Raw genomic sequence first — 27,295 nt, forward strand, 5'->3', positions numbered from 1 at the left:
CTTGTTGTACTAACCTGCTCCGTCCCAGGCCTACACCCCTAGATAAAGTAATGAGTGGGGCTGAGGTAGAGGCGTCTAAAGACCTCCAGGCGTGTGGAGTTGGGCTGAGGTAGAGGCATCTGAAGACCTACAGGCGCGTGGAGTTGGGCTGAGGTAGAGACCTCTAAAGACCTCCAAGTGTGTGGGGCTGAGGTAGAGGCGTCTAAAGACCTCCAGGCGTGTGGGGCTGAGGTAGAGGTGTCTAAAGACCTCCAGGCGTGTGGGGCTGAGGTAGAGGCATCTAAAGACCTCCAGGCGTGTGGGGCTGAGGTAGAGGCGTCTAAAGACCTCCACGCGTGTGGGGCTGAGGTACAGTAGAGGCGTCTAAAGACCTCCAGGCATGTGGGGCTGAGGCGTCTAAAGACATCCAGGCGTGTGGGGCTGAGGTAGAGGTGTCTAAAGACCTCCAGGTGTGTGGGGCTGAGGTAGAGGTGTCTAAAGACCTCCAAGTGTGTGGGGCTGAGGTAGAGGTGTCTAAAGACCTCCAAGTGTGTGGGGCTGAGGTACAGTAGAGGCGTCTAAAGACCTCCAGGCGTGTGGGGCTGAGGTAGAGGCGTCTAAAGACCTCCAGGCGTGTGGGGCTGAGGTACAGTAGAGGCGTCTAAAGACCTCCAGGCATGTGGGGCTGAGGTAGAGGCGTCTAAAGACCTCCAGGCGTGTGGGGCTGAGGTAGAGGCGTCTAAAGACCTCCAGGCGTGTGGGGCTGAGGTAGAGGCGTCTAAAGACCTCCAGGCGTGTGGGGCTGAGGTAGAGGTGTCTAAAGACCTCCAGGTGTGTGGGGCTGAGGTAGAGGTGTCTAAAGACCTCCAAGTGTGTGGGGCTGAGGTAGAGGCGTCTAAACACCTCCAGGCGTGTGGGGCTGAGGTAGAGACGTCTAAAGACCTCTGGGCGTGTGGGGCTGAGGTAGAGGTGTCTAAAGACCTCCAGGCGTGTGGGGCTGAGGTAGAGGCGTCTAAAGACCTCCAGGCGTGTGGGGCTGAGGTAGAGGCGTCTAAAGACCTCCAGGTGTGTGGGGCTGAGGTAGAGGCGTCTAAAGACCTCCAGGCGTGTGGGGCTGAGGTAGAGGCGTCTAAAGACCTCCAGGCGTGTGGGGGCTGAGGTAGAGGTGTCTAAAGACCTCCAGGCGTGTGGGGCTGAGGTAGAGGCGTCTAAAGACCTCCAGGCGTGTGGGGCTGAGGTAGAGGCGTCTAAAGACCTCCAGGCGTGTGGGGCTGAGGTAGAGGCGTCTAAAGACCTCCAGGCGTGTGGGGCTGAGGTAGAGGCGTCTAAAGACCTCCAGGCGTGTGGGGCTGAGGTAGAGGTGTCTAAAGACCTCCAGGCGTGTGGGGCTGAGGTAGAGGTGTCTAAAGACCTCCAGGCGTGTGGGGCTGAGGTAGAGGTGTCTAAAGACCTCCAGGCGTGTGGGGCTGAGGTAGAGGCTGTTGTTACAGCGGGCCACAGTGGGGCTGTAGGTGCCGTCCTCCAGCCGGCTAATAGTTAGACATGACTGGGTGATGATGTGGAGGAAGGAGTGCTTCTGTAGGCAGCCAGGAATTAAATGGAGAGATGGTAGTGAAGGTGAGATGAGCCAGGCCAGACATCAATGACTTATAGTGATTATTACTGTAGCTATTCTTGATTTAATTTTCTTGACAGCAAATGTTCCAGTTTAATAATGGGTGATTTTTCAGTGATTTGGAGCCGACAGGTGTTGATTGGAGTTGTTTGTTCACTGAGGCAGCTGTTCAAAACTATTGGAAATTATTATTTACTAGGCTCGCTATCGCCCGCCCTGCAGCTCGCCAAGCTCGCCCTGCAGCTCGCCAAGCTCGCCCTGCAGCTTGCATACTGTACGCAGCCCGCAGCTCGGCTGCTGCGTGTCCTCGCCGGCTCTATTGACATGCGCAGGCGCAGCACACAATTGGACAACTTTGCATCACTGATGACATCACTCACTGATGACATCACAATGGTGTCACAATGTCTATGACATCAGTGATGTCACATTTGCTCGAGTGTAACCAAAAACCACATGCTCGAGTGACATCACTGATGATGTCACAATGCCTATGACATCATAAGATTAGCTTGGCTAGAGGACCTTCGAAGCCACGCCCACTCCACATTTGTGGTCTTTTTGGTCTTGAAACAACATGTGCAAACGCCTTTTCTCCAGTTGAAAATCCATTGACAGGCGCTGATTGGCTAACGCTGTTGTCAGTCAGTCTTGCCTGTGAGAGCTCGCTGCCTGCTGGAGCTTTACCTGTCTGAGGCAGGGAGTAACGTTACGGCGGCCGCAGTAAGTGAAGCTCTGCTCGGCCACCCGCCCAAGGAAATGTCCCGGCTCAGCTCGGCCTAGCGGAGCTGTTGATAGCTAGGGGGGTGTTGATAGATCTTGCTTCTAGCTTGCTTGTTATGTCCAAGTCATGTTTTTCATCAATGGTCAAATTCGTTTTGACAATCCGTTGCTCGTTGATATAATTGTTTGACAACTGCCAAATGTAGTAGCCAAAGTAGAGATAGATGCCTGCTGCGTCTGTTTCTGTTATGCATGACTACTACTAGTGCAGTGCTCTCTAGTGATCTTAGCTGTGCCCTGAAACATTGCCCACTTGCTCCCTTTGAATATAGATAGAAGAGTATGATGGTGGGGACTTGTATAAACATTTGCAGTGTTTATGTTCGATTTTTCTCTCAGAGTTCAATTAACCTGGAAAATGTTCTGTTAACATGGAAAATTACAGAGAAAAATATTCTGATAAAATCAAGAATCTAGAGCAGACTTTTCTTGCTTGCAAAGACGGCTTGACGGACAACTACAGTAACTAGAGCATTATTAAAGAGAGAGTGGTGCCAACCGAAGTCCAAAATGCTTGATAGTCACATGACTCACGTAGCTACATAGACGCGGGGGAATAGTTCCAGGAAGTATGTTTGAATCCATAAAATAATGCTGGTAATATAAAATTTGAGTCTTTGCTCCACCCCCTCTGCCGTACAACAGTCGTTGCCGGCCGCTTCTTTTCACCTGACAGCGAGGAGTTTCACCAGCAGAATGTAGGATCACACTATTCTCCCCAGTACCCCCCCCCCCAAAAGGGCACCCCAACCAACCAGAGGAGGCACTAGTGCACTGACCAGGACACATACGCCCAAACCAACCAGAGGAGGCACTAGTGCACTGACCAGGACACATACGCCCAAACCAACCAGAGGAGGCACTAGTGCACTGACCAGGACACATACGCCCAAACCAACCAGAGGAGGCACTAGTGCACTGACCAGGACACATACGCCCAAACCAACCAGAGGAGGCACTAGTGCACTGACCAGGACACATACGCCCAATGTCCACCAGCTGCGGTAGGGCTCTGTGCGTGCGGCTCCTGGTACAGCTGCCGGAACAGACTCTCGCCCGTGTAATAGATGGGCAACACATGTGGTACGGCAAAAATACACACCTGTTCTATTTCTGACCAATCCGCATGCGTCTGACAATATCACATGTGTGGGGGGGGTCTGTTCAGGCAGCCGCACGCAGGGCCGCGGGAAGTAGGGGTGCTGCATGTGCTGCAGCACCCCCTAGATTTTTTCCTTTTTTTTTTTTTTTTTTTACAAATGTAATTAAAAATATTTTGCAGTGCACTATGTTCCTTTCTTGTTTAAGAATGTTTCGGGAAATGAAAATGTAGCCTATTTAAATAGAATTATCAACAATAACAATCAAGGAAGTTACATACTTGTAGGCTAGAGAAGAAGAAGAAGCGCGCATGCACGCACATGTTGTGTTGAACCAACCAACAACCAATACGAATTGTTTAATCTGGCAATAAAGAAATGTGAACTTGACATGCTATTTTAATAGCCTACTCAAAAATGCACCTCCCACTATACAGCAAAGAGAGGAGTCAATGTTTCTTGATATATGCCATTCAGATCAGAATAATTAGTCTAGTGATTAAGTTTGCTGATAATATTTCTATCATGTTAAGTCTGTGTCATGTTAACTGGTGTATTCAGAGCAAATAGGGAGATACAGAGCATTATCATCATGCTATATATCTCCCTCTTTGCTCTGAATGAGTGAGAAAAGGAGAAAATACTGAATAATTACATCACAACAGTATCCTAATGTTAATTTAAAATTAGATATTCCTCTAAATATGGCAAAAAAATGTAAAAAAAAAAACGTCAAAATTTCCCTTCCTCCCAGCACCCCCTGCTTAAAGTGACTTCCAGCGGCCCTGGCTGCACGGAGCCATGCATCCGGCTTCCCACCTGCAGACACGGCCAATTGTGCCTGTATGGACGCCCAACCAAGCTGGAGGTAACACGTGGGCTCGAACCTGTGACCCTTGTGTTGGTAGGCAGGGAATCTATCGCTGCACTACCCGGATGCCCCGCCCACATGTCTATTCAATAGGTACAGCTGGATAACTGGACAAAGGGTTACATCTTACATAATATTATTACTTATATACATCTTAGCGAAAAGCCACACTACAAAAAAATAAATACATAAACAAACATGTTGTTTATTAGGCTAGAGAGATGAATTGCCCGCCATCATACATGTAACTGGCATATGGGTGTGTGTGTGTTTTCAGCTGTGTGGGCGGGGAGAGGGAAGGCTGTCTGCCTGTCGTGGCTGTGAATCAGAACTGTCAGGTGTCTCTGTGACAGCCAAACTGATGACCAGATGAAATGTTAATGCTATTGTAGCAAAGCCAGGGTTCAGCCGTGTCCGTCACACTCTAAAAATAACCTCGGCCATTACCAGAGAGACCCCAGTGCTGTTTATGACGGAGACATGGTTCTTCTTCATTTATGAATTATTCAATTTTTCATATTACGAATGTACCCAGAGAACAAAGTGTAATAAAGGATTCCTCCCAGGCTTTGTACATGGGGTTCATAGAGAGTCTTCTCTACTTGTCAGCACATGAGACATCTCAATCATTGATAGATGATCTCACATATCATCTTCTCTAACCCTCTCTCTCATGATGAGGGGGAAAATAGATGCATAAATTGTTAATATGAAGGATGCTTTTAAGTCATACAATCCAAAATGTACTGCGAGGAGGACAATTATTCTCCTTTGTTTTCCCTTTCTGTCGTTTCTAAAGTCGACTGAATATTGAAATGGAAAATCTATTGTTTAATGTAGAAACTCTCCCATTGTCACTTATCCAGTCTTTGTTTTCAATATATTACTACTCTGATTGGACTGAGACTCACACATTTGCAGGGCTGTGCACATATCTCCAATAGTGTCTCGCATGAGTTGCAGGCCAAATGCTCGACTCTACTCTATAATGTACCACTCAATATCACATTTTATTAGGGTCGTAACTCGACTGCAGATTTATATTCCTCCGGCCAAAAGGCTCCTTTTTACAACAATATTTAAATGATCTCCTCTTAATGACTATTGACACTTCACAGTCTACACGGTGCATGGTGGAGGACAGTCTACACGGTGCATGGTGGAGGACAGTCTACACGGTGCATGGTGGAGGACAGTCTACACGGTGCATGGTGGAGGACAGTCTACATGGTGCATGGTGGAGGACAGTCTACACGGTGCATGGTGGAGGACAGTCTACACGGTGCATGGTGGAGGACAGTCTACACGGTGCATGGTGGAGGACAGTCTACATGGTGCATGGTGGAGGACAGTCTACACGGTGCATGGTGGAGGACAGTCTACACGGTGCATGGTGGAGGACAGTCTACACGGTGCATGGTGGAGGACAGTCTACATGGTGCACGGTGGAGGACAGTCTCAATGACCAACCATCTCAACGTTGTTATAGGATATTACTATACAGTGTTACATGAGCACAGGACTCCAACTAAGGGACACTAGTCAGAATCGATGATTTGGGCAGCTTACCTCAAAATCATTATTCCCACTTGCCAACATACTGATGAGAGGAGAACATTCTTAAGGCAGACAAACATATGGCAGATGCCTAGATACAGCTGCTGGGCGCGGACGCAGAGGTAAAACTCAAACACTGATCTAGAGCGCCATCTGGTGGCACAAAACTGTTAAGACCGTAACTCATTTGCCACGATGTGAGTCTACAATGTGCATTTCTGTACATCTCTTCTTAGTACAGAAAGATCAAATCAATCAGCATTTCCACATACTGTAGTTATGAGTCAGAGCATGATGCATTGAGAGGAAGGCACAGACTGCCATGAGAACCTGGTGGTGGAGTGTCTGTGTACTGTGGGAGAGACATGGGTCTTCTTACCTCTGCGTCGTACTCGAACATCTGATTGCCCTTCATGTGATGGCACTTGAGCATGACCACAGGTCCGTTGAGGCGCGACACGTCCAGACAGAGGTCGTCCGTCCTGACCTCTTTGTCCGCCGTGTATGAGAACACCTGGAACCAAGATGCCTCGTTCAGTGGATGCGTGCGTGACACCAAACACTGCCAAGATGATTCAGTTACACTAGCAGAAATGCACACAATCACGGTGCTGGAAAAGTGCTTTGGATTCAATTATATGTCACTAAATTCTATTTCTATTTATGCTTTGACTTATTATTGAAGTGCCGTCCAACGTGTGAGGACTCACAGGATAATGCATTCAACTGGTGATTATGGTGCAATGCTTTCACTAAGTATAAAACACCCTGGACTTTTTCCCACCGCATTTTCCAGTGTTACAGCTTGAATTCAAAATGAATTAAAATAAGATTCTTTGCCACTTATCTACACAGTACACACTACACAGTAAACTCCACAGTACACACTCCACAGTACACTCCAAAGTACACACTACACAGTACACAGTACACTCCACAGTAAACAGTACACACTACACAGTACACACAATATCTCATAATGGAGATAAAGGATGAAGGGAACAATGAATGGAGCCAAATAAAGGGGAGATTCTTGGCAAGAGCTGCTTGAGAGCAGCAACGAGATGAGATGGAGGAGACTATTTATGATCCAACAGGACAATGATCCACACTGGAACGGCTCCAGAACCGTTGTTACACTCCTGAAATCACTCAGCCTTCAAGCCTATTGAAAATCTGCAGAGTGACTTGGAGGTAGTTGTTCACACACACACACACACGCACGTGCACGCGCACACGCACAAACGCACACGCACACTCACGCCCCATCCAACTTGACCAAGCATGAGCTGATCTGTGAGGAAGAATCCAAAAATCCAGATGTGCCAAGCTGATGTATCCAGGAGAGGACTCAAAGCTGTAATCACTGCCCAACAAACTGCTTCTACAAACTACTGACTCAGAGGGTGGAATACTTATTTAAATGAGATAGTTCTGCATTTAAATGAAGGGGGGGGGGGGGGGGGGGGGTACAGATTTGGTGTGTATTTTTACCTAAATAAATAAATACATATTTTGAATTCAGGCTGCAACAATCACAAAACAGAAAAAAAAATCAAGATGGGTTGAATCCTTTTTGAAGGGACTGTACATGTAATTAACAAGATATATTAAAATGAAATTGTTTTTCATTTTCTCCTCACCTGATTTCCACCCATGCCATGACAGTTGAAGAAGCCAACTTTCTCATTCTCTTTTCTTCCCATGTTGTCCACGCATTGGTTGGTCTCCACATTTCTGATCTACAGGTAGGAAGTACATGCAGAGTTACTGTAGACTGATCTACAGGTAGGAAGTACATGCAGAGTTAGAAGTTTCTCTAAACTCCAACCAGGGCTTGAAATCTCTGGTGAGACAATTTGGCTGGTGGACCTCAGAGTTACTAGCTGAAAATGTAACTGCATTTCATCATTTTTATTAAGAGGTTGATTCCAGAGTATCTTATTCACATCACTGTATTATAATGTACATGTAGCCTTGGGCAATATTTTCTTCTGTGTCAATTCACAACATTTCTCATTAAATGTTCATGGTCTTTTCTATACCTCCTATTTTTCATTCACCTTTTATTCTTCACAGCCACTCAAAACCTCTGTCCTTTTTTGTCTCTTCCTTCTTAAATGCTACTGTTTGTTTCACCTTCAGTATCCCGCGGGCTTTGTGCACCACATTCTGACACATTGATTCTTTTTCAAACATATTCGGTTCAAATTGATCTATCTAGCTTCACCTTCACTTCATCCAATCTGACAACAACAGCTTTTTGTTGACATGGCATGCCGGTGATGTTGGAGCAATCGGAGCAGACACAAATCAGACCAAGTATATGAGCTTTGTTTGCAGACAGAAATGTCATCAGAGAACCTCGCCCACAAAAGTGGCCGGTAGAAATGAAAGCAATTTCTGCCCGGCAGTTGGCGCTAATTTGAAACCTTCCAAATTCCTGTTCGATTGCAAAAGTTACATTAAATTCACAGCCATTTTGGCACAGATCTCAAGCCTAATCACACAACTTATTCAGTGAAAGGTGTAACCTAACCACATTTTGCCAGTATTGCTGCGCTAAAGTAACTCCTAATTCTGGACACTCTTGTACGGCTGAAAAGAATAAAATGATCTGACTGCACAGTTCTGAGCCCCCACTTTAAGCCAATCTAATAATCTAACACATTCCTAAAGCCCTATGCTGTAGTCCAGCTGGCTCTACTATGTTGCCTAAGCAGCTTATTATTATTATTATGCCTATGATGCAACAATAGTGGCTCCCATAATTAAGTGATGTAATGACTGCAGCTGTTACCGATTGGCTGACTGGGTGTTATGGAGGAAGAAGTCTACTTGTGATTGGCTGACTGGGTGTTATGGAGGAAGAAGTCTACTTGTGATTGGCTGACTGGGTGTTATGGAGGAAGAAGTCTACTTGTGATTGGCTGACTGGGTGTTATGGAGGAAGAAGTCTACTTGTGATTGGCTGACTGGGTGTTATGGAGGAAGAAGTCTACTTGGGAGCTGAGGTGCTGCAGTGGCTAAGGCAGAGAGAGAGAGAGAGAGATGCTGCTGCAGCACAGCACAGCAGCTCGTATGAAACATCTCCTCTGTGTGAAAGTTGGAGGATTACAAACTCATTTCACCAGCAGTTCCTCCGTTCACATGACTTTAGATGGTCTCTTTATACCCAACACACGCCCTCTTCTGTTGGAGTGCTGGATGTCCACACACAGTGCCACGGGCATCAACAGGCAAATCACTCAGTCAATCGTGTCTGTTGCTTAGAGAGCAGGATCTAATTAATACAAGAAAATTAATTGTCTACTATCAACTTACAGTTACAACCCTCCCTACCAGACACCCCCCCCCCCCTTTTAATGGCCTTTATGGTGAGATAGCAGGTCAACAGTATATGCTAGAAGTGGTACACATTATCCGACAGCTGGGAATGTGAAGATTAATTTGAGATGCAGCTTAGCGCTGTGTCAAGTTTTCTCATCATAAATCTGTAATCAACATTAGGCATCTATTTAAATAATTGAAATTTAGAGTGTATAAGACCTTACTTAGAGCATTATGATGGAAGCATATTAAGGCCATCCTCATGCTCAAATATTGTCATAAATTGTTGCAGCCATTTTTGGTTTGCTCCCAATTGTTACAGATTTGGACAAGCTAGCATGACATGGTTGGTGCCAATGGATGTGTTAGGTCTTGTAGTTTCATAATGATAAGATATTTATGATGTTATCATTATCATATGATGTTATCATATAGGATATATGATGGTATCACATATCCTATATGATAACAGCTTTTTAATCATGTTGATGGTACAGTGACTTCTACAGTAATAATAGGTAGAATGGCAAATCTGTTATTCCCACAAACTCCTCCAAAGCCCTGTTCCTGTGGCTGCGTCCTGGAGCCGAGGAGTCTGTCAAGTTACCTGGAACTTTTCACTCCATTTCCTGCACCTTCAAATGTAGAGTTTTCCGCTGACAAACTAACGTGATGCTTTTATTGTAAAGTAGGTCCCTAGCTTGATTAGCAAAGTTACAGTATGTGACTGAACCGGGAGCTCTTGGTCCAGGCAAGATGGAGGGAAGTCCAACATTGTTCATTTGCATAAAACGAACGGTTTTGTAATGATACTGATGCAGAATGGAAATTAACAGCAACATCAATTACCTGTATGTGTAACTGAAATGAAAATGTATGCGAGTACATTAAACTATTGATTGTCTAAATAAAGAGGCTAATCCTTTTATATAAAAGGGAGCAAGTGGGCAATGTTTGTCTGTTTTTATTTTTGTCCCACTGATGATGTCACAATGTCAATGTCAATGTCTATGACATCATCAGTGATCATCATTATTGACCAAAATCATCTTATGACATCACTGATGATCTCATAGGCATTGTGACATTGTCAGTGATGTCATAGGGATTGTGACATCATCAGTGACAGTGATGTCATCAGTGATGCGAAGCGCTGCGCATGTCAATAGAGCAGGCAATTGTGCGCTGCGCATGCCAATAGGGCAGACGAGGCCACGTAGCAGTCGAGCTGCGGCGCTGTGTGCGGCGAGCCCGTGCAGCGGGCGAGCCTAGGGTTTTCGGCCCCGAATGTATGATATTTTGGATGTATGATATTGGAAATACATATTCTACGCAACAAAGGTAGAAGAACCTCTTGGTCACAATTTCCAATTCCCTGTCTTACATGGCTTATAACTGATCATTTCCTTTGCCAGGTGTTTTGAAATTCTTTCTAGCTAAATATGAGGTCGGTATCAACAGCTACTGGATGAAAATCCCCTTTGTTTGTTTATCGCAGCAGATAAATAAGAATGGCCGGTGTTTTCTTTATCTAGTACATTTTGCTGAACCCTGAGATGTTCAGATTCATCTGGCGGTGGGTGATATTGTCTTGTGAATGAATGAATGCACATGTCTCCAGCAAAGCGCTGCCTGACTCACTGCAGAGGGGAACAGTAGAGCTGCTGTATCATTGGAGATCAGAGTAGAAGAGAGCTCATACTTCACCAAGCGAGTAGTATCTCCTTGGGATCTGGGAGTCTGGGTAGACGTTCTCCAGGTACCAGGAGAATGGTTTGCACTGCAGGGCTTCACGCAGGGCTCTGCGAGAAGACACGTCTCCGTAGTCCACCCGCACCACGCCTGCAGACACGAGGCCCAATGCGTCAGCAAGCATCATTAACACACTATTTCCCTTCATTCTCTGTAGTGCTGAAAGCCATAATACTATTATTCCCTTTGTTCTGAAACCAGACAGGGCAATCGGGTGTACTTGCACCACCAAGGCTGAACACCAGAGGGACCCTCTATACCATTCCATCTTGTGAAAAGTGCACGTTTATCTGAAAACACAGGGTATGTGGGTGGTCAAGAAATGCTTTTCTATTGAATATTGTGTCGACAGACTCATTTTTCAAAAGGGAAACAAGTCCTATTCACACCTAAAGTTACTTGTGAGCACGTGACGCATCAGCCTAGATGTAACTGAAGATTGAAGAGCAACTGGGCACAAACACTCACAAACACATTAGGCAGATGGCTTCTCCCCAGAGTGCTTCTGGAGGATTCATAGCATGCATGTTGTAGATCAATCCAGGGGGTCATTTATCACCAAAGGGCACAATTGCAATAAATGAGAATAGAAGACATTTTCAAAAATGGTGCCGACGGACGCACGCCACGCTACAGTGCATCCAGCCATCAAAACGCAAGCCGCAGACAATTGCGAACAACACCTCCTGTGATTTCAACAACTTGCAACGCTTTCATCTGCGACGTAGCCAGTGCAAGTTGTCAGATAAAAGACATCGCCCCTCACTCTCTCTCTCTTCCTGTTCCCTCTCAGTCGCGTCTGAGCATCACATGTTTCAGATGATGAATCACCTCTTTGATCTTGAAATCACCAGTGCAGAGGAGGAGGAGGAGGAGGAGGAGGAGGAGGAGGAGGAGGAGGAGGAGGAGGAGGAGGAGGAGGAGGAGGAGGAGGAGGAGGAGGAGGAGGAGGAGGAGGAGGAGAGAGGAGGAGGAGGAGGAGGAGGAGAGGGAGGAGGAGGGAGGAGGAGGAGGAGTGGAGGAGGAGGAGGAGGAGGAGGAGGGAGGAGGAGGAGGGAGGAGGAGGAGGAGGAGGAGGAGAGAGGGAGGAGGAGGAGGAGGAGGAGGAGGAGGAGGAGGAGGAGGAGGAGGAGGAGGGACGAGGAGGAGGGACGAGGAGCGAGATGCACTTTTTCATAGGATCACTAGATGCCACTCCCAAACTGTGCCCGAGCGAGTGCCATACTGCGTTCCTGTGTGCCAGTATGGGAGGCCTGGCAGTGGTGTGGCCCAGATCATTCTCTCTCATATCCTGGAGGAACAGACAGTCATTGTGGGGCGGCGCTAGACAGAAAGACTCATCCATCACGATGCGAGTCTGTCTCTGCACCTGCCTGGCTGCTCCTCCACAGAGCACTTATGAGAGGAGGAGGTCAGAGAGAGAACCCTGCCTGGCTGCTCCTCCACAGAGCACTTATGAGAGGAGAAGGTGGTCAGAGAGCCCTGCCTGGCTGCTCCTCCACAGAGCGCTTATGAGAGGAGGAGGTCAGAGAACCCTGCCTGGCTGCTCCTCCACAGAGCGCTTATGAGAGGAGGAGGTCAGAGAACCCTGCCTGGCTGCTCCTCCACAGAGCGCTTATGAGAGGAGAAGGTCACACTCATGCCATCAAAATGGGCAGATTGCGGATAAGCCCATATAGGTTGCCTGGCATCTAAAACACTTAAGCAGATATCTCCAGGCTGCTGCTGTCTGCTAAAGGGTAATCACGTTACTAGGCCCGACAGATGGAGGGGTACTCATCTCTCAATCTGCACAATCATATTGTAGTTTGTCTGTGGGTGGCGGAGCTGGAGCCTCTCCGGAGATTTGGACCGTGTCATAAAAAAAGACCGTCTTTGATACATTTCTGAACTCAAGTTAGGAACAACACGCTTGGACTTAACATGTCGGAATGAACCAATTCCCACAGTGGGGAAGGTGAAAGCACCATGCATCCTAATCACCATGCATCCTAATCACCATGCATCCTAATCACCATGCATCCTAAGCACCATGCATCCTAATCACCATGCATCCTAATCACCATGCATTCTAATCACCATGCATCCTAATCACCATGCATCCTAAGCACCATGCATCCTAAGCACCATGCATCCTAATCACCATGCATCCTAATCACCATGCATCCTAAGCACCATGCATCCTAATCACCATGCATCCTAAGCACCATGCATTCTAATCACCATGCATCCTAATCACCATGCATCCTAAGCACCATGCATCCTAAGCACCATGCATCCTAAGCACCATGCATCCTAAGCACCATGCATCCTAATCACCATGCATCCTAATCACCATGCATTCTAATCACCATGCATCCTAATCACCATGCATCCTAATCACCATGCATCCTAATCACCATGCATTCTAATCACCATGCATCCTAATCACCATGCATTCTAATCACCATGCATCCTAATCACCATGCATCCTAATCACCATGCATTCTAATCACCATGCATCCTAATCACCATGCATCCTAATCACCATGCATTCTAATCACCATGCATCCTAATCAGTGCTGTAGTGGTAAAAAAAAAGGTGGGTAAACTATACTTTTGAGGCAGCTTTCTCACGCGGCACCGGCGTGACAGATATACAAGACAAAATATGAGAGTAGAACAACTTAATCTGAATATAGCCCTATAAGGTATATCAGGGGGTTCTCCACATTTCTGAGTAGTCAGCCAGATAGGAAAAGCAGCTGGCTAAATATGGGATGGGCCTAGGACCCTCCAGGGGGGTCCGGGGGGATTCTCCCCCCGAATATATTTTTTTACATTTTAAAGTAAAATTCGTCAACCTGGTGCATTTGAGAGCAAAATGAAGAGACTAAATCTATGAGAACTACACACATCTCTAATGTGTTGTGACTTTACAAATAATTAGGCCTAAACAATTAATATAAAATGTATTTACACATTGTACACAAAGTGCATTCATTGTGATACATTTACAATAGTTAATATCCAGCCAGAATCATTGCAAATGGATGTTCAAAGTAACAGTTAGCATTATAGCATTCAGTTAATCAATGCCTAATGACGTTAGCCAGAGCAGTGCAAATTAATAACATTAGCTTGATTGAGCTCAGCACATCAAGCTTCAATCATTGCTACTTGACAACAATAATGTCAGGCATAATCTGACTAACTGATTTAACAAGCAATTTACCATTTGCAACCTATATTCTTCGTTTTTTCAGGTTATTTGTGAAAAACGGATGAATGTCATTCTGCTTCTTCTGCGTCAGAAATTGTCACGTTGTCTTAATTGCGTGAAGAAGAAAATCACCTGCATGCCGTAGTTCGCCCTCTGCGTTTCGCGAATAATAAAACATTTTGTGAATTTGCCGGCAGCCAGGCCAGGGGTAGCCTACAGATCTCGGCATAACAAACACCAGTATGTTTCTAGATAGTTTTCAACATGGTCGTATTGGCTTTATACAGTAGCACCTGGACTATTAAAGTCGCACATAATGTTACAAACGTTACTTGATCAGAGGGAAATCAATCATGTCTCTTACACCAGTGATTCACTCTTCAGTTGTAAAACGGTAGGCCTATATGATTTTCCCCACTCCTGACACACATTTTTAACCAACCTACGTTCAGCTCACCATGAGCTGGTCTCCAAATGCACGTCTCCAAATGCGCATCACTGGCACAATGGCACCATCAAGTTGTTTGAGGGAAGCGCTGTCTGGGCAGGCAAGCACAGCTCCAGAAAGGCACCAACGTGACCGGGGCCGTGTACCTTTCCCGCGGAGCGCACCACAAGTAGGCTACCGTTCACGGAGCTCCTGGTCAGTGCCATGTGTCATCTTTTTTCTTTTCTTTTGGTGTGTGACGTGCTTGGCGTGGTCTCCGCATCAACGGAGTTTACTCGAACTTTTTAAAACTTGTGCAATAATAAGTGCATAAACGATTTAAAAATGTGAGTAAACGATCTTAAAAGGTGCCTAAACACTGCAGAGCATTGAAAAAGGTACCTAAACGGCGTTTACGTGCGTTTAGCCACTACAGCCCTGATCCTAATATAAGACAGAGGGAGGGAAAAAGAGAATGAACATTTTTAAATGGGCGAGCAGAAGCATACAGCACAAGAGACAGAAGAATAATGAAGTGAAGAGGACGGGATAATTATTGTAATGAGAAAAGGACTGGTCCTATCCGCTTTTGAACAGTGCAGGGCAATTGTTCCCAAAGTGGGGGTACTTGAGAGAAAGAGGGAAATGGAAAAATGTAAGAATAAATCATGAAAATAAATGAAACTTTAAAATAAATCTGCTCAGGAGGCACTAATTGCAACTCTTTCACTCCATTTCTTATTTTTGTAATGTTCTATTCTTCAAAAGGTGGCTTATCATTCATTCATTGCATCGTTATGCTATAGTTTTTTTCTCTTACACTTTTCTAAGCAAAATGTTGTAGTCGGGTAAAGGGGGTACTTGGGTTCAGATGTCAGGTAAAGGGGGTACTTGGGTTCAGATGTCAGGTAAAGGGGGTACTTGGGTTCAGATGTCAGAGAAAGGGGGTACTTGGGTTCAGATGTCAGGTAAAGGGGGTACTTGGGTTCAGATGTCAGAGAAAGGGGGTACTTGGGTTCAGATGTCAGAGAAAGGGGGTACTTGGGTTCAGACGTCAGGTAAAGGGGGTACTTGGGTTCAGATGTCAGGTAAAGGGGGTACTTGGGTTCAGATGTCAGGTAAAGGGGGTACTTGGGTTCAGATGTCAGGTAAAGGGGGTACTTGGGTTCAGATGTCAGGTAAAGGGGGTACTTGGGTTCAGATGTCAGGTAAAGGGGGTACTTGGGTTCAGATGTCAGGTAAAGGGGGTACTTGGGTTCAGATGTCAGGTAAAGGGGGTACTTGGGTTCAGATGTCAGGTAAAGGGGGTACTTGGGTTCAGATGTCAGGGAAAGGGGGTACTTGGGTTCAGATGTCAGGTAAAGGGGGTACTTGGGTTCAGATGTCAGGTAAAGGGGGTACTTGGGTTCAGATGTCAGGTAAAGGGGGTACTTGGGTTCAGATGTCAGGGAAAGGGGGTACTTGGGTTCAGATGTCAGGGAAAGGGGGTACTTGGGTTCAGATGTCAGGTAAAGGGGGTACTTGGGTTCAGATGTCAGGAAAAGGGGGTACTTGGGTTCAGATGTCAGGTAAAGGGGGTACTTGGGTTCAGATGTCAGGGAAAGGGGGTACTTGGGTTCAGACGTCAGGTAAAGGGGGTACTTGGGTTCAGATGTCAGGAAAAGGGGGTACTTGGGTTCAGATGTCAGGGAAAGGGGGTACTTGGGTTCAGATGTCAGGGAAACGGGGGGACTTGGGTTCAGATGTCAGGGAAAGGGGGTACTTGGGTTCAGATGTCAGGAAAAGGGGGTACTTGGGTTCAGATGTCAGGAAAAGGGGGTACTTGGGTTCAGATGTCAGGGAAAGGGGGTACTTGGGTTCAGACGTCAGGGAAAGGGGGTACTGAAGCCAACAAAGTTTGAGACCCACTGGTGTAACGCATCTAATAAAGTCCTATAAAACATGCTGCTGGATTTAAGCCAATGTCAGCATCGTCTCCCGTGTGTGACTCTGATGTAACCTGTGATCTCAGATGTCACCTGATGAAAGTAGCCTGACCACAGCACCGTACCTGGAGATATGATATAGAAGAAATCTTTGAAGTCGTCCATCCAGACCTCAGCCAGGCGCCTGTTGTTCTTGTTGATGACTTGGCCGGTCCCTCCAGGGAAGCTGTATGGGGTCGCTTTCCGGAACACATGGCCCACGTGGGAACATGTGACAATTTCCAAAGAGCCGCCACACTGCCAGATCTGCACACACACACACACAGGGACAAGGTGGATCTACATCTGGAATGAAAACAGACAGACACAGGTCCACTTACAGTTGCAAGACAGACTCCAGCTTTTCCCACCGGTCCACTGTCACTTACTCTGAAAGACATTTCCAAGTTCTCTCCACCCCAGATGTCCATGCCTGGATCATAGGTTCCTATTTCTTCAAAGTATGTTCTGTCTATAGAGAATAAGCCTCCTGCCATCGTGGGAGTCCTACAAAAGACACACAACATATTTAGACAGGAGACATAAAAATATCATGTCTTCTCATACACAACAAAGTCAAAGGTTTGGACACATGCATTTTTCTTTATTTTATTTTTATTTATTTTTACTATTTTCCACATTTTAGAATAACGGTAAAGACATCAAAACTATGAATAACACAAATGGAATTATGCAGTGACCAAAAAAGTGTTCAACAAATCAAACCTATTGTATATGAGATTCTTTATAGTAGTCGCCCTTTGTCTTGGTGGAAAGTCAAAGGCTTTGTAAAGAAATGCATATAGGCATCAACCTCAATATGTATTTGTCTAAGATACAAATTTCACGCATCTAAGCATACGCATTCCATCCGATAATAGAGGTAATAAAGATAATTTGAAAACAAAAAGCCTAACAGGGGCTACCATATTATCTCTGTCTTTAAATTGATTCTACACTATATTGAAATAGAGTCTGACTAAGGATATTGTCTTGTTGCTGGAAGTAATTTGCATACAGATGACAATTTGTATCTGGCTTTGTATGATACCTGAGAAGGAGTTTATAGATCAAATGTAAAGGTATCTCCGAGCAGACGGTATTTTCTATTTTTACATATTGAAGATGAATAAGCTCATACATACTGTAGATACCACAGGAGACCGCAACCACAACTATGTGGATGCTATTTAGCCTCTATGGTTTGCTGCGGCATCAGTGGCATATATTATATTATATAATTATATAATATTATATGAATATTACACAGAGAAAAAGGCTATATTTCTATTTGCAGATTAAAAAAAATGCACCTTTCATGGCTACATGTATCAACATCAGAAGAGTGTTTTTAGCGAAAGAAGCTGTCTTCTCCGCAGCCGACGACCATCACAAACAGCCACTTTTTCAACTGAGATGAGAAGCCGGGGGCTAACATTTGTTTGAACTTATAAAATGGTCTTTTAAATATGTTGTAGTTTTTGTTATTTATTTGTCATTTGACTGGTCCTTGCTTGATTCTTATCACAGAGCGTTACGCAAGAGTCAGTCACAGTTTCCCCTGGCAAACTCTTGATAGCTTCAGAGGAGGGAGGACTTTCCTTTGGGTAGAGTACCTGACAGGGAGGACTTTCCTTTGGGTAGAGTACCTGACAGGGAGGACTTTCCTTTGGGTAGAGTACCTGACAGGGAGGACTTTCCTTTGGGTAGAGTACCTGACAGGGAGGACTTTCCTTTGGGTAGAGTACCTGACAGGGAGCGTTCTGTCCCCTTTGCGTCGGTCCATCTCCCGCTGGGGAACGGGGTACCACCGGAAATTTAGCTTCCAGTTGAATCCGCCATAGGTCATGTCCGAGCCCGCCATGTATTCAAACGTCTCATCGCTGATGACATCGATGATCGGACACACCACCGCTTTCCTGAAGAGAACATATAGCTTAATGTAGCTTACATTCTATTTTTATATTAGTTATTTCCTCAGAACTCACCATCACAAGTGAATTAAAAACAGAATACGAAAGGTATTTTCAGACATTTCCATTCCATTTTTACACCCCTATCGGAAGTCAACGGTCCCTAATACATTTTCTGTCTGTGAACAGATCTTTTGTCTATTAGAAAGGAATTAACTGCCAACTGCTGACCACACATAATCACGTTATGCTGTAGCTGCATAAACAACCGCCTTGGTACCAGCTCAATAGTGAGAGACATCTGCTTATCATTTTTCCTGGCATGACTGCTAAGGAGAATCTCCAGATAGCTGAAAAATAGCAATTATTGAAAGTTTGTGTGAAGTCTTAAATAATCTAATTAGTAGTAAGTAATTTATTTTTGCTGTTGGCTGCACAGGGGCACAAGGAGAATCTTAGCAATGGAGAAACCGTCTGAAAACAGATACAAGTACTGTCAATTGGAAAATGTATTTTTCAGTGAAACTAGCATGCCTAATTGCAAACAAAGGTCGCTAAATGCCTGACTAAGTCTTATCAGCATCCAAGAAATACTCGTTCTTGCCTTTTGAGGTAACAAACCAACCTGTGTCAATCTGCACTCCACATATTTCCGGCACACAATCTAATCAGTCTATACTCGTGCACATACTTATAGACATCAATACATGTGCAGCAGCATACAGCAAAGTGTAATGCTTCCATAATATAATATTCTCTGTCATACGAGACTAATTTGTGCCAGGCACCTGAGGCAAAATGAAGCTCTGACCTCAGATAGGAGATGGAGCACAGACATTATTATCATGCATCCATCCATTTACGTCCCTCTTTCACATAGATATTATATATAGCTCCTCCAGCTTTCTTCTCAGCATAGCTATGAACAAAGGCTGCAATAATTCCACGATTCCCAACAAATCATAGCACAGCGTAACCTTGTTGTCACTATAAAGCTGACATTGGAATGGGCTTGATAAACAAAATGAACAGTCTAAAGGTTGAGGAGGAACAATCAGATTCCCCACTCTGCTGGGACAGTATGAGGTTTGGAAAGGCACATACAGCTGAGGCTGTCACAGCCAGTGTTGGGGGTAACTCATTTCAAAAGTAACATATTACATGTAATATATTACTTTTAGCATTAACTCAGTAATATAACTTATTACTTATAGGATTTCAGTAATATTATACCAGTTACTTTGTCAAGTAACTCAAGTTACAAATTGAGTTAAATTTTTTAAAATCAAAGCACATATTTAAAAAATATACAATCATTTCCTAATCAAACTGTGTGTTTTTATGAAAATAACCACTATAGATGACAATAACAAAGGAAAAGAATAACATTTCGAATTCTGGATTGTTTACACTGACTTCAAGGCGGTTGAAATTATTTTTTGGGATGGTTCCGGGACGGCGATGTCATTCTGCTGCTGCTGTTGTTTTGGTGAAAGTAATGCAAAAGTAGTGTAATAAGTAACGAGTTACTATACACAGACAGTAATATTGTAAAGTAACTTATTACTTTCAAATGAAAGTAACTAGTAATATGTAGTATATTACATTTTGAAAGTAACTTGCCCAACACTGGTCACAGCTGAGCCTGTCACAGCTGAGGCTGCGTGTCCTGTTCCACTTTATGCTAGAGACTCTAGCTAGCATCTACTATCAGCATCATCAGGTGTAGCAGCACAGCTAACAGAAACACAAAGCTAATTACGGCTAGCTTCTCCTCTGAGGCAGAAGCAGACGATGTCAAATGATTATCTTCTCCTACCAGCAATTATGCCCAAACACTGCATCTGTGACTGACAGTATGCCCAAACACTGCATCTGTGACTGATAGTTTGCCCAAACACTGCATCTGTGACTGACAGTTTGCCCAAACACTGCATCTGTGACTGACAGTTTGCCCAAACACTGCATCTGTGACTGACAGTTTGCCCAAACACTGCATCTGTGACTGACAGTTTGCCCAAACACTGCATCTGTGACTGACAGTTTGCCCAAACACTGCATCTGTGACTGACAGTATGCCCAAACACTGCATCTGTGACTGACAGTATGCCCAAACACTGCATCTGTGACTGACAGTATGCCCAAACACTGCATCTGTGACTGACAGTATGCCCAAACACTGCATCTGTCACTGACAGTATGCCCAAACACTGCATCTGTGACTGACAGTATGCCCAAACACTGCATCTGTGACTGACAGTATGCCCAAACACTGCATCTGTCACTGACAGTTTGCCACCACATCAATATTCACAAACAACTTTGCCTCAGTTGATGATGCAACTTAAAGGAACACTCCGCCCATTTTCAACCAGCTTTGTATCATTAGAACATCAGTAGTATATCAGAAAACTGTAAACGGTTTTGAAGTCTGTCATTTAATTTGACAGTTATTGAGTGTTAAAGTGTGGACCAGTGATATCACTGGTCCACACTAACTCAAATGAATAACTCATTAACTCAAATCAACTCTCAATAACTGTCAAACTAGATGAATGACTTCAAAACCGTTTACAGTTTGAGAGTTGATTTGAGTTAATGAGTTATTCATTTGAGTTAGTGTGGACCAGTGATGTCACTGGTCCACACTTTAACACTCAATAACTGTCAAATTAAATGACAGACTTCAAAACCGTTTACAGTTTTCTGATATACTACTGATGTTCTAATGATAGAAAGCTGGTTGAAAATGGGCGGAGTGTTCCTTTAAGTGAAATCTGATAAAAACCACTAAACAGTAATCGAAGCCTCATTCAGAGACTGACTACTCAAAAAATGGTTTTCAATTGCAGCAATATTAAAATGACTGACACAGAGCAGCTCGTGAGCCTTCCTGTGCACTGCTCTGAAGAAGCTTTTATCTGCCTCAGTTGGCATTTGAGACTTTCACGATGTAGCACTTTGGCTCCTTACCTGTCCTCTTTGATGCGGGTCAGCAGAGGTTCCAGCCAGCCCGTGGTGCACTCACAGTGGGCGTCCAGGAAGGTGATGACCTGTCCTTTGGTGGCTGCCGCTCCCCTCAACCTGGCTCGGATTAAACCGGAGCGCTGCTCCATCCTCAGGACCCTCACCGGCACCTCCAGTGTCCGCACATAGTTCTCTAGCTTCTTCTTCAGGAAGTCTGTGAGGAACCCACAATGCAGCACACATCAGACATACATTCGTCTGGATTGTGTTTTATGCACACATCAGACATACATTCGTCTGGATTGTGTTTTATTGTCATTTGCTAGGAAGAGTAATTGCTGATTCACAGGATCTAATTTGCGCCAAACGACCTGCTCGAGTTCAAAATCTATGACTCTGTATTTGTGACTACAAAGATAAACCGCTGACTCCATCTGGCAATCAGACTCTCATGTTTTTGTTTCTGAGTGATAGTTTGGACGACCAACCTCTCTCGCTGGCATCGTCCACTAGCAGGATCTCCACTAGTAGATGTCTGGGGGAGCGGCTCATCACACTGTGGACAGTGCGCAGCAGGGTGCTCCATGCCTCGTTATGGAACACGATGACAATGCTGGTGTTGGGCAGGTCATCGGAGTGCACCTTGCTCTTACAGCTGTTAGATCGACAGCAAACAGAAGGGGGCAGTAAATCAGAGGTAATTAAAGGGCCGTTGCAGAAGGGTTGAGAGGGGAATGGTTTGTGAGAACAGAATTTGAGGGTATCCTGTTACTAACCAATTACGCCCCCAAGTGCAAAAGCATTGTCACTAGTAGAGCATTTTCACGACTACTGAATTTGAGTAGTCATCACCTGCTCCCAAAAGGGAGTCGACTAGTCAGGTGAGACTGAGCGTCATGAAGACAAGTAGGTAGGTGAGCCGACTCCTTCAGTTCAGAACAGCCTGTTTGTTTGTCTGCCCATTTTCATTTTACAGAATCAGTAGTGTTAAATACCCCTAGACACAAGTTGGTTATGAATATAGACAGGACTGAGTGCCGGGACCGTAACAGAATGAATGGATGAATGAATGAATGAATGACTTTATTAAAAAAAAATAAAAAAAAAAATATTACTATAAATCAACTAAAAGAAATACACATATTCCCACTGTCTGCTACCATCATACACAACTAAACTAAATACTGTAGTCATACATAATCATCAACATCCAACAAGCTTAGTTCTAATTGGTCTGGGACGACGTTGTAGCGGATGATCTTAAATAAAGAATGAGTTAGACTAGAGCATTGGTTCCCAAACTGTGGTCCGCGGACTACCGCGGGGCTCCGCCTGGTGGTCCGCCAGAGAATTGCGCACAACAGTTTTTACATACACATTAACCCTGAGCAGTTGCCGGATTGGGCCGATTTTCGGAAATATCGCGATATTTGGGAAACATCTCAATTTTGAACATTTACTTTCAGAGGCTGCAGCAGGCTCAGTTTTAAAGCCAATAAATAAATAACGCTCCAAAGTTAGGCTCAATTTTGGCGAGGGGGAAAAAAACGTTTTCAAAGGCGTCCTCTTTTTCACAGCCTAATGTTGGCAGGTGTGTGTGAGAGTGAGTGTCTGTGTGTGTCCATTTTGAACCAGCTAGTAGCCTTAACAATATTATTGTTATTTAGACTTTCTGCTGCTATTGCATGGTTAAATCCGCAACTTTTATTTTATGGGGGGGGGGGGGGGGGGTATACGCAGTGGAAGTGGTCCCTGAGGAATATGGTTTGGTAGGTAGTGGTACTTGGTCGGAAAAGTTTGGGAACCCCTGGACTAGAGCATAGGAGAGGAGGTGAGGTGGAAGAGCAGGGCAGCCAGTGTGGCAGTAGGAGTGGGAGGTGAAGCCATTGGAGCAGACAGCATTGCTTGCTGTCCCATCATCCGTTCATGGCGACAGCACAGACTGACACAACTAGGCCAGGAGGGTGGCCATTAATGCAACATCCCATTGCCCTCCAGAGGCAACGGCCAGCTCTCTTGCACACATGCCGGTCTGGGCAATTTCCACCATACAGCTGGTGACATTTGTAAAGCCAAGTGGGTGTTGCATTACTGCTGCTGGAATATTCAAATGTACAGTAGGAAAGGGTAGGGTCCGTAATGGACGGAAAAATTGAAAGAATTCCATTCTGCTGAATGTTCACATTCTCTCAGAAATATACATTATGTTTTGCACTACGTAAGCAAAATGATCTTAACATTTGCATTCCAACTTCCAGCAGCATCATATACGCAACGGTGGTGGGTTGGTATGAATAGTTATTTTTCTTTTCCTATAGCATTGTGTTTATACGGTAGCTGGCTGGCAGAGACCTTGGACTGCACTTAATGAAAGAGCTGTTGAGATCTCATGTTCAATTGGAATATTTACACATGAATTAGTTGGGCGATGTCTCCAAGAGCGGAGCATGCCTGCCTGCGCATATCAGCAGCCGGAGATGACTGTGCTCATGTTTCACGCAAATAGCTCTTCGGGTTTTCATTAAGTACTCAAGTGGATCTTTTGGCTCATTTCCACCACATATAACAGCACAGTACAGCTCCACTCTATCTGGTATTACTCGGCTCGACTTGATATAGACTCTGTTTCCATAGCAAGTTTACTTGCCTCCGCCCACACCTGGTCGTCAATGGGACCGCATATCTGCCGTCCGCCCATTGCCGAAGTAGGCTATAAGTATAACGTTAAAATGAAATCAATACACGGAACTTTTAAACTGATTATGAAATACTGGTGCCTCTAAATGACCTACAGTGTACATGGGCAAATGTGACAATCGGCTAGGAGAATGGATATCACTTTGTTGTTACTCAAACTCACATGCATGCACTGCGCGGGGACGGGAGAGGCGCTACGAGGAGAACCCCAGCGGCAGCTCAACAGGCAAGACCCGCGGCTTCGCCTGCGGCCTAGCGGAGGCAACTACAAAGGGCTTCCCGAGGAGCGCATGTTAAAGCTGAGCAAGGAGATCGATTTTATTTCACCAGCGCCAAAGGCAGCAACACAAAAGACTGATGGAAATAACATAATATAAGAGAAGGTAAGCTAACTAAACTGGTATCCAGCATTGACAGTAGATGCCTACAGTAAACACGATTCTGCCTGACCAATCAGTCGTCTGCAGTGTTTTCACGTCACCGTATGAACCCGGGTTCGCAGAATAGAACCCTGACGAGGCAGGGACCAAAAGTAGCACGACTCAGCCTCAAATCTAACCGGGCTGGGCCGGTTTTTACCGGTGGGATGAGACCATTTATCAAGTCGAGCGGAGCGGGACCGCGCTACTAGCTGCGGTGGAATTGGGCCATTTGATGACGGTAAACAAAGCCCGACTCCCATTCTCTACAGAGTTGAAGGATCCAATGATGATTTCTGCTTTGATGCAGTGCCAGTAATCAAACCGATAACGTTACTACGTTACTAGTACAGATAACATCTGATAGAATTTGGTCACGTAAAAAAGCATATCGGAGAAAAATAGCGCACAACAAATAGTTCCCTTCAAGCATCAGGATGACATCACTTGGATAGTTCTGAACATGTCATTTGTAGGAGCGGTGCCTTTCATCGCTGTCTGCAACCCTGCTGAGTCAAAGAGGAATCCCTGCTGCCATGTTGACATGTCCAACACATCTGTTAGAATATTGGAACACTTTTTAGTGAACCCAGAGACCCCAAAGTCTAGACATTATTAAAGAGCTGAGAACCTCAAGTCTAGAAACATAAAAGAAGTAAGGGGGAGCAGAAAGCAGAAACTATCAGCTGAGATGTCAGCTGATACCTTCTGATGTGTGATGGTAGCTTCTGATGTGTGGTAGCTTCTGATGTGTGATGGCTATGAAAGGTATCACAGCTTATTAGAGGAAGATGTAAAGGCTGTGAAGCATGTGAGCGAGCGCCGGTGCTGGAGTGTGGTTGGTTGGTGTGTGCACGCCAAGGTTATTTTTTGTTCGCTTTATTTTTATTTCGTTTTTTTACTTTTTGTTTTTAATTTCAGTTTCTTTTGAATTCGTTTTTAAACGTATACTATGCAACTATTTCATAAAAAAAACATTATATACACTCAAACCATACAAAAGTTGTCCCTCTCAATTATCACACCCATATGTGCAGAGACACTTCCCCCTGTCTGTATTTTCGTGTTTAGTTTCATTTCAAGAATGCAGTCCGCTGACTACTGATATGTGGCACCTTCCAGAACCTTTTGCGACGTGTTTGGAGCTTATACCGCCATGGTTTGGAGGTGTGTGTGTGTTTATTTATGCTTTTATAACATAACTGCTGTGAAACTATCCACACACAAAAACTTTTAATCCCTGCGTTTCACCGGTTTTGTGCCGCTCGCTCTCCCCATTTACTGTTAAACTCGCTCGACCACACAAAATATTTCCGCCCACAAACACAGCAAAACATTATAAAAACACGAAAATACAGACAGCATCTCTGCACATTAAGACACAATGCTATGGATCATAAGTGATGATTGAGAGGGAAAACTTTTGTATGAGTGTATGTTTTTAATGAAATAGTTGCATAGTATAACTTTCAGGTTTACTGGTTTAGCTTTTGAAAATGCTTAATTTTTGTTTATATTAGTATTTTTATAGTTTTTTTAGTTGCAGTCTTAGTTTTAGTCAGAGGTTCAAAAAGGTCAGGAAAAAATATTACGTAATAAAAACTCCATGAAACATCATACCATTTAAAAATATATTCCCTTAGGACAGATGAACAACCATCCACAAGACAACTAAAAAGATGTGTCAGTCAGTCAGCGTGTGTGTGTGTGTGTGTGTGTGTGTGTGTGTGTGTGTCTGTGTCTGTGTGTGTGTGTGTGTGTGTGTGTGTGTGTGTGTGTGTCTGTGTGTTTTGTTGTTGTTGTTGTCATTTTTACTTTATTTCAGAAAATGTTTTTTCACGCCTTTGTTTGTCTGTGCCTATGTACATGTAGGCTACATGTACATGTGCATATACTGTCCTGTGTCATCTGTAACCGAACAGTGTTATCAGGGTCTGGTTCAGTAGTGTGATTCACAGCATGGGTATGGGGAAAAACTTCCTCACCCATCCAGCCTGACGTCTGGCAGACTCCTGTTGAGTGCGATCATGTCACTGGCCATCAGGTTGAACTGATTAATCTTAAAGAGCTCCTTCATCTTCTCCTGGTCCTCCTTGGGGATGTTCACCGACTTGCCCATCTCCCCCGGACCCTCGTGACTCCGTGATATCACCGCTGGAACAGAACAAGAGGATATTGCACATCATCTCAGTTAGGAGGTGAGAAATTAACATCCAAATATATTGTTGTAAATTCAGCCTGTATATACAGTACCAAGGGTGCCCACATTTTTTGTTTTTTTTATACCTTGGGGGCTAATTTTAAGGTGATCAGCTCAACATGATGTACCACCAGGGGGGGATAGCATCTGTTATTTAATAGTTTTGAGCACTTTACTATTATTCTAAAATGTGGAAAAATAGATAAAATAAAGAAACATGTGTGTCCATACTTTTGACTGCAGTGTATAGTTTATTTATAAAATGACCAGAGTTATGGAAAGCCCAGAGACAAAGTGTCCAATGCTCTTTTTCCTCTGACTGACCTCCCTGGCCCTGGTCTGCTGGCCATTTCTCCCTTTTTATCAGTGAGAAACAATGACAGATTTGCAGTGAGGGAATTATATTATTATATTAACGCAGCACTGGATTTATTGTAACCAAAAGTGTGTTCAGTCATCAAGATGAAAGTTATACAGGACACAAAGTTAGAACTTCTTTAATAATATAGCAGCTGCTTT

General features: G+C 44.5%; 1 protein-coding gene across 1 annotated transcript in view; it reads right to left on the reverse strand.

Annotated features, from left to right (window-relative positions):
• Nucleotides 1-27,295, reverse strand: part of galnt13 (polypeptide N-acetylgalactosaminyltransferase 13) — a gene marked incomplete at both ends in the record, with an annotated part of 69,893 nt that overhangs the window by 16,189 nt on the left and 26,409 nt on the right. Inside the window, 9 exons of the mRNA XM_083641656.1 lie at nt 6,285-6,419; nt 7,549-7,647; nt 10,938-11,077; nt 16,667-16,847; nt 16,970-17,087; nt 18,329-18,499; nt 21,467-21,674; nt 21,949-22,115; nt 26,562-26,730. Coding sequence (XP_083497782.1) covers nt 6,285-6,419; nt 7,549-7,647; nt 10,938-11,077; nt 16,667-16,847; nt 16,970-17,087; nt 18,329-18,499; nt 21,467-21,674; nt 21,949-22,115; nt 26,562-26,730 — 1,388 coding nt within the window. The remainder of the gene's footprint in view (nt 1-6,284; nt 6,420-7,548; nt 7,648-10,937; nt 11,078-16,666; nt 16,848-16,969; nt 17,088-18,328; nt 18,500-21,466; nt 21,675-21,948; nt 22,116-26,561; nt 26,731-27,295) is intronic.

The sequence above is a fragment of the Poromitra crassiceps genome (genome assembly GCF_964638095.1).
Source record: "Poromitra crassiceps genome assembly, chromosome: 8".
NCBI lineage: Eukaryota > Metazoa > Chordata > Actinopteri > Beryciformes > Melamphaidae > Poromitra > Poromitra crassiceps.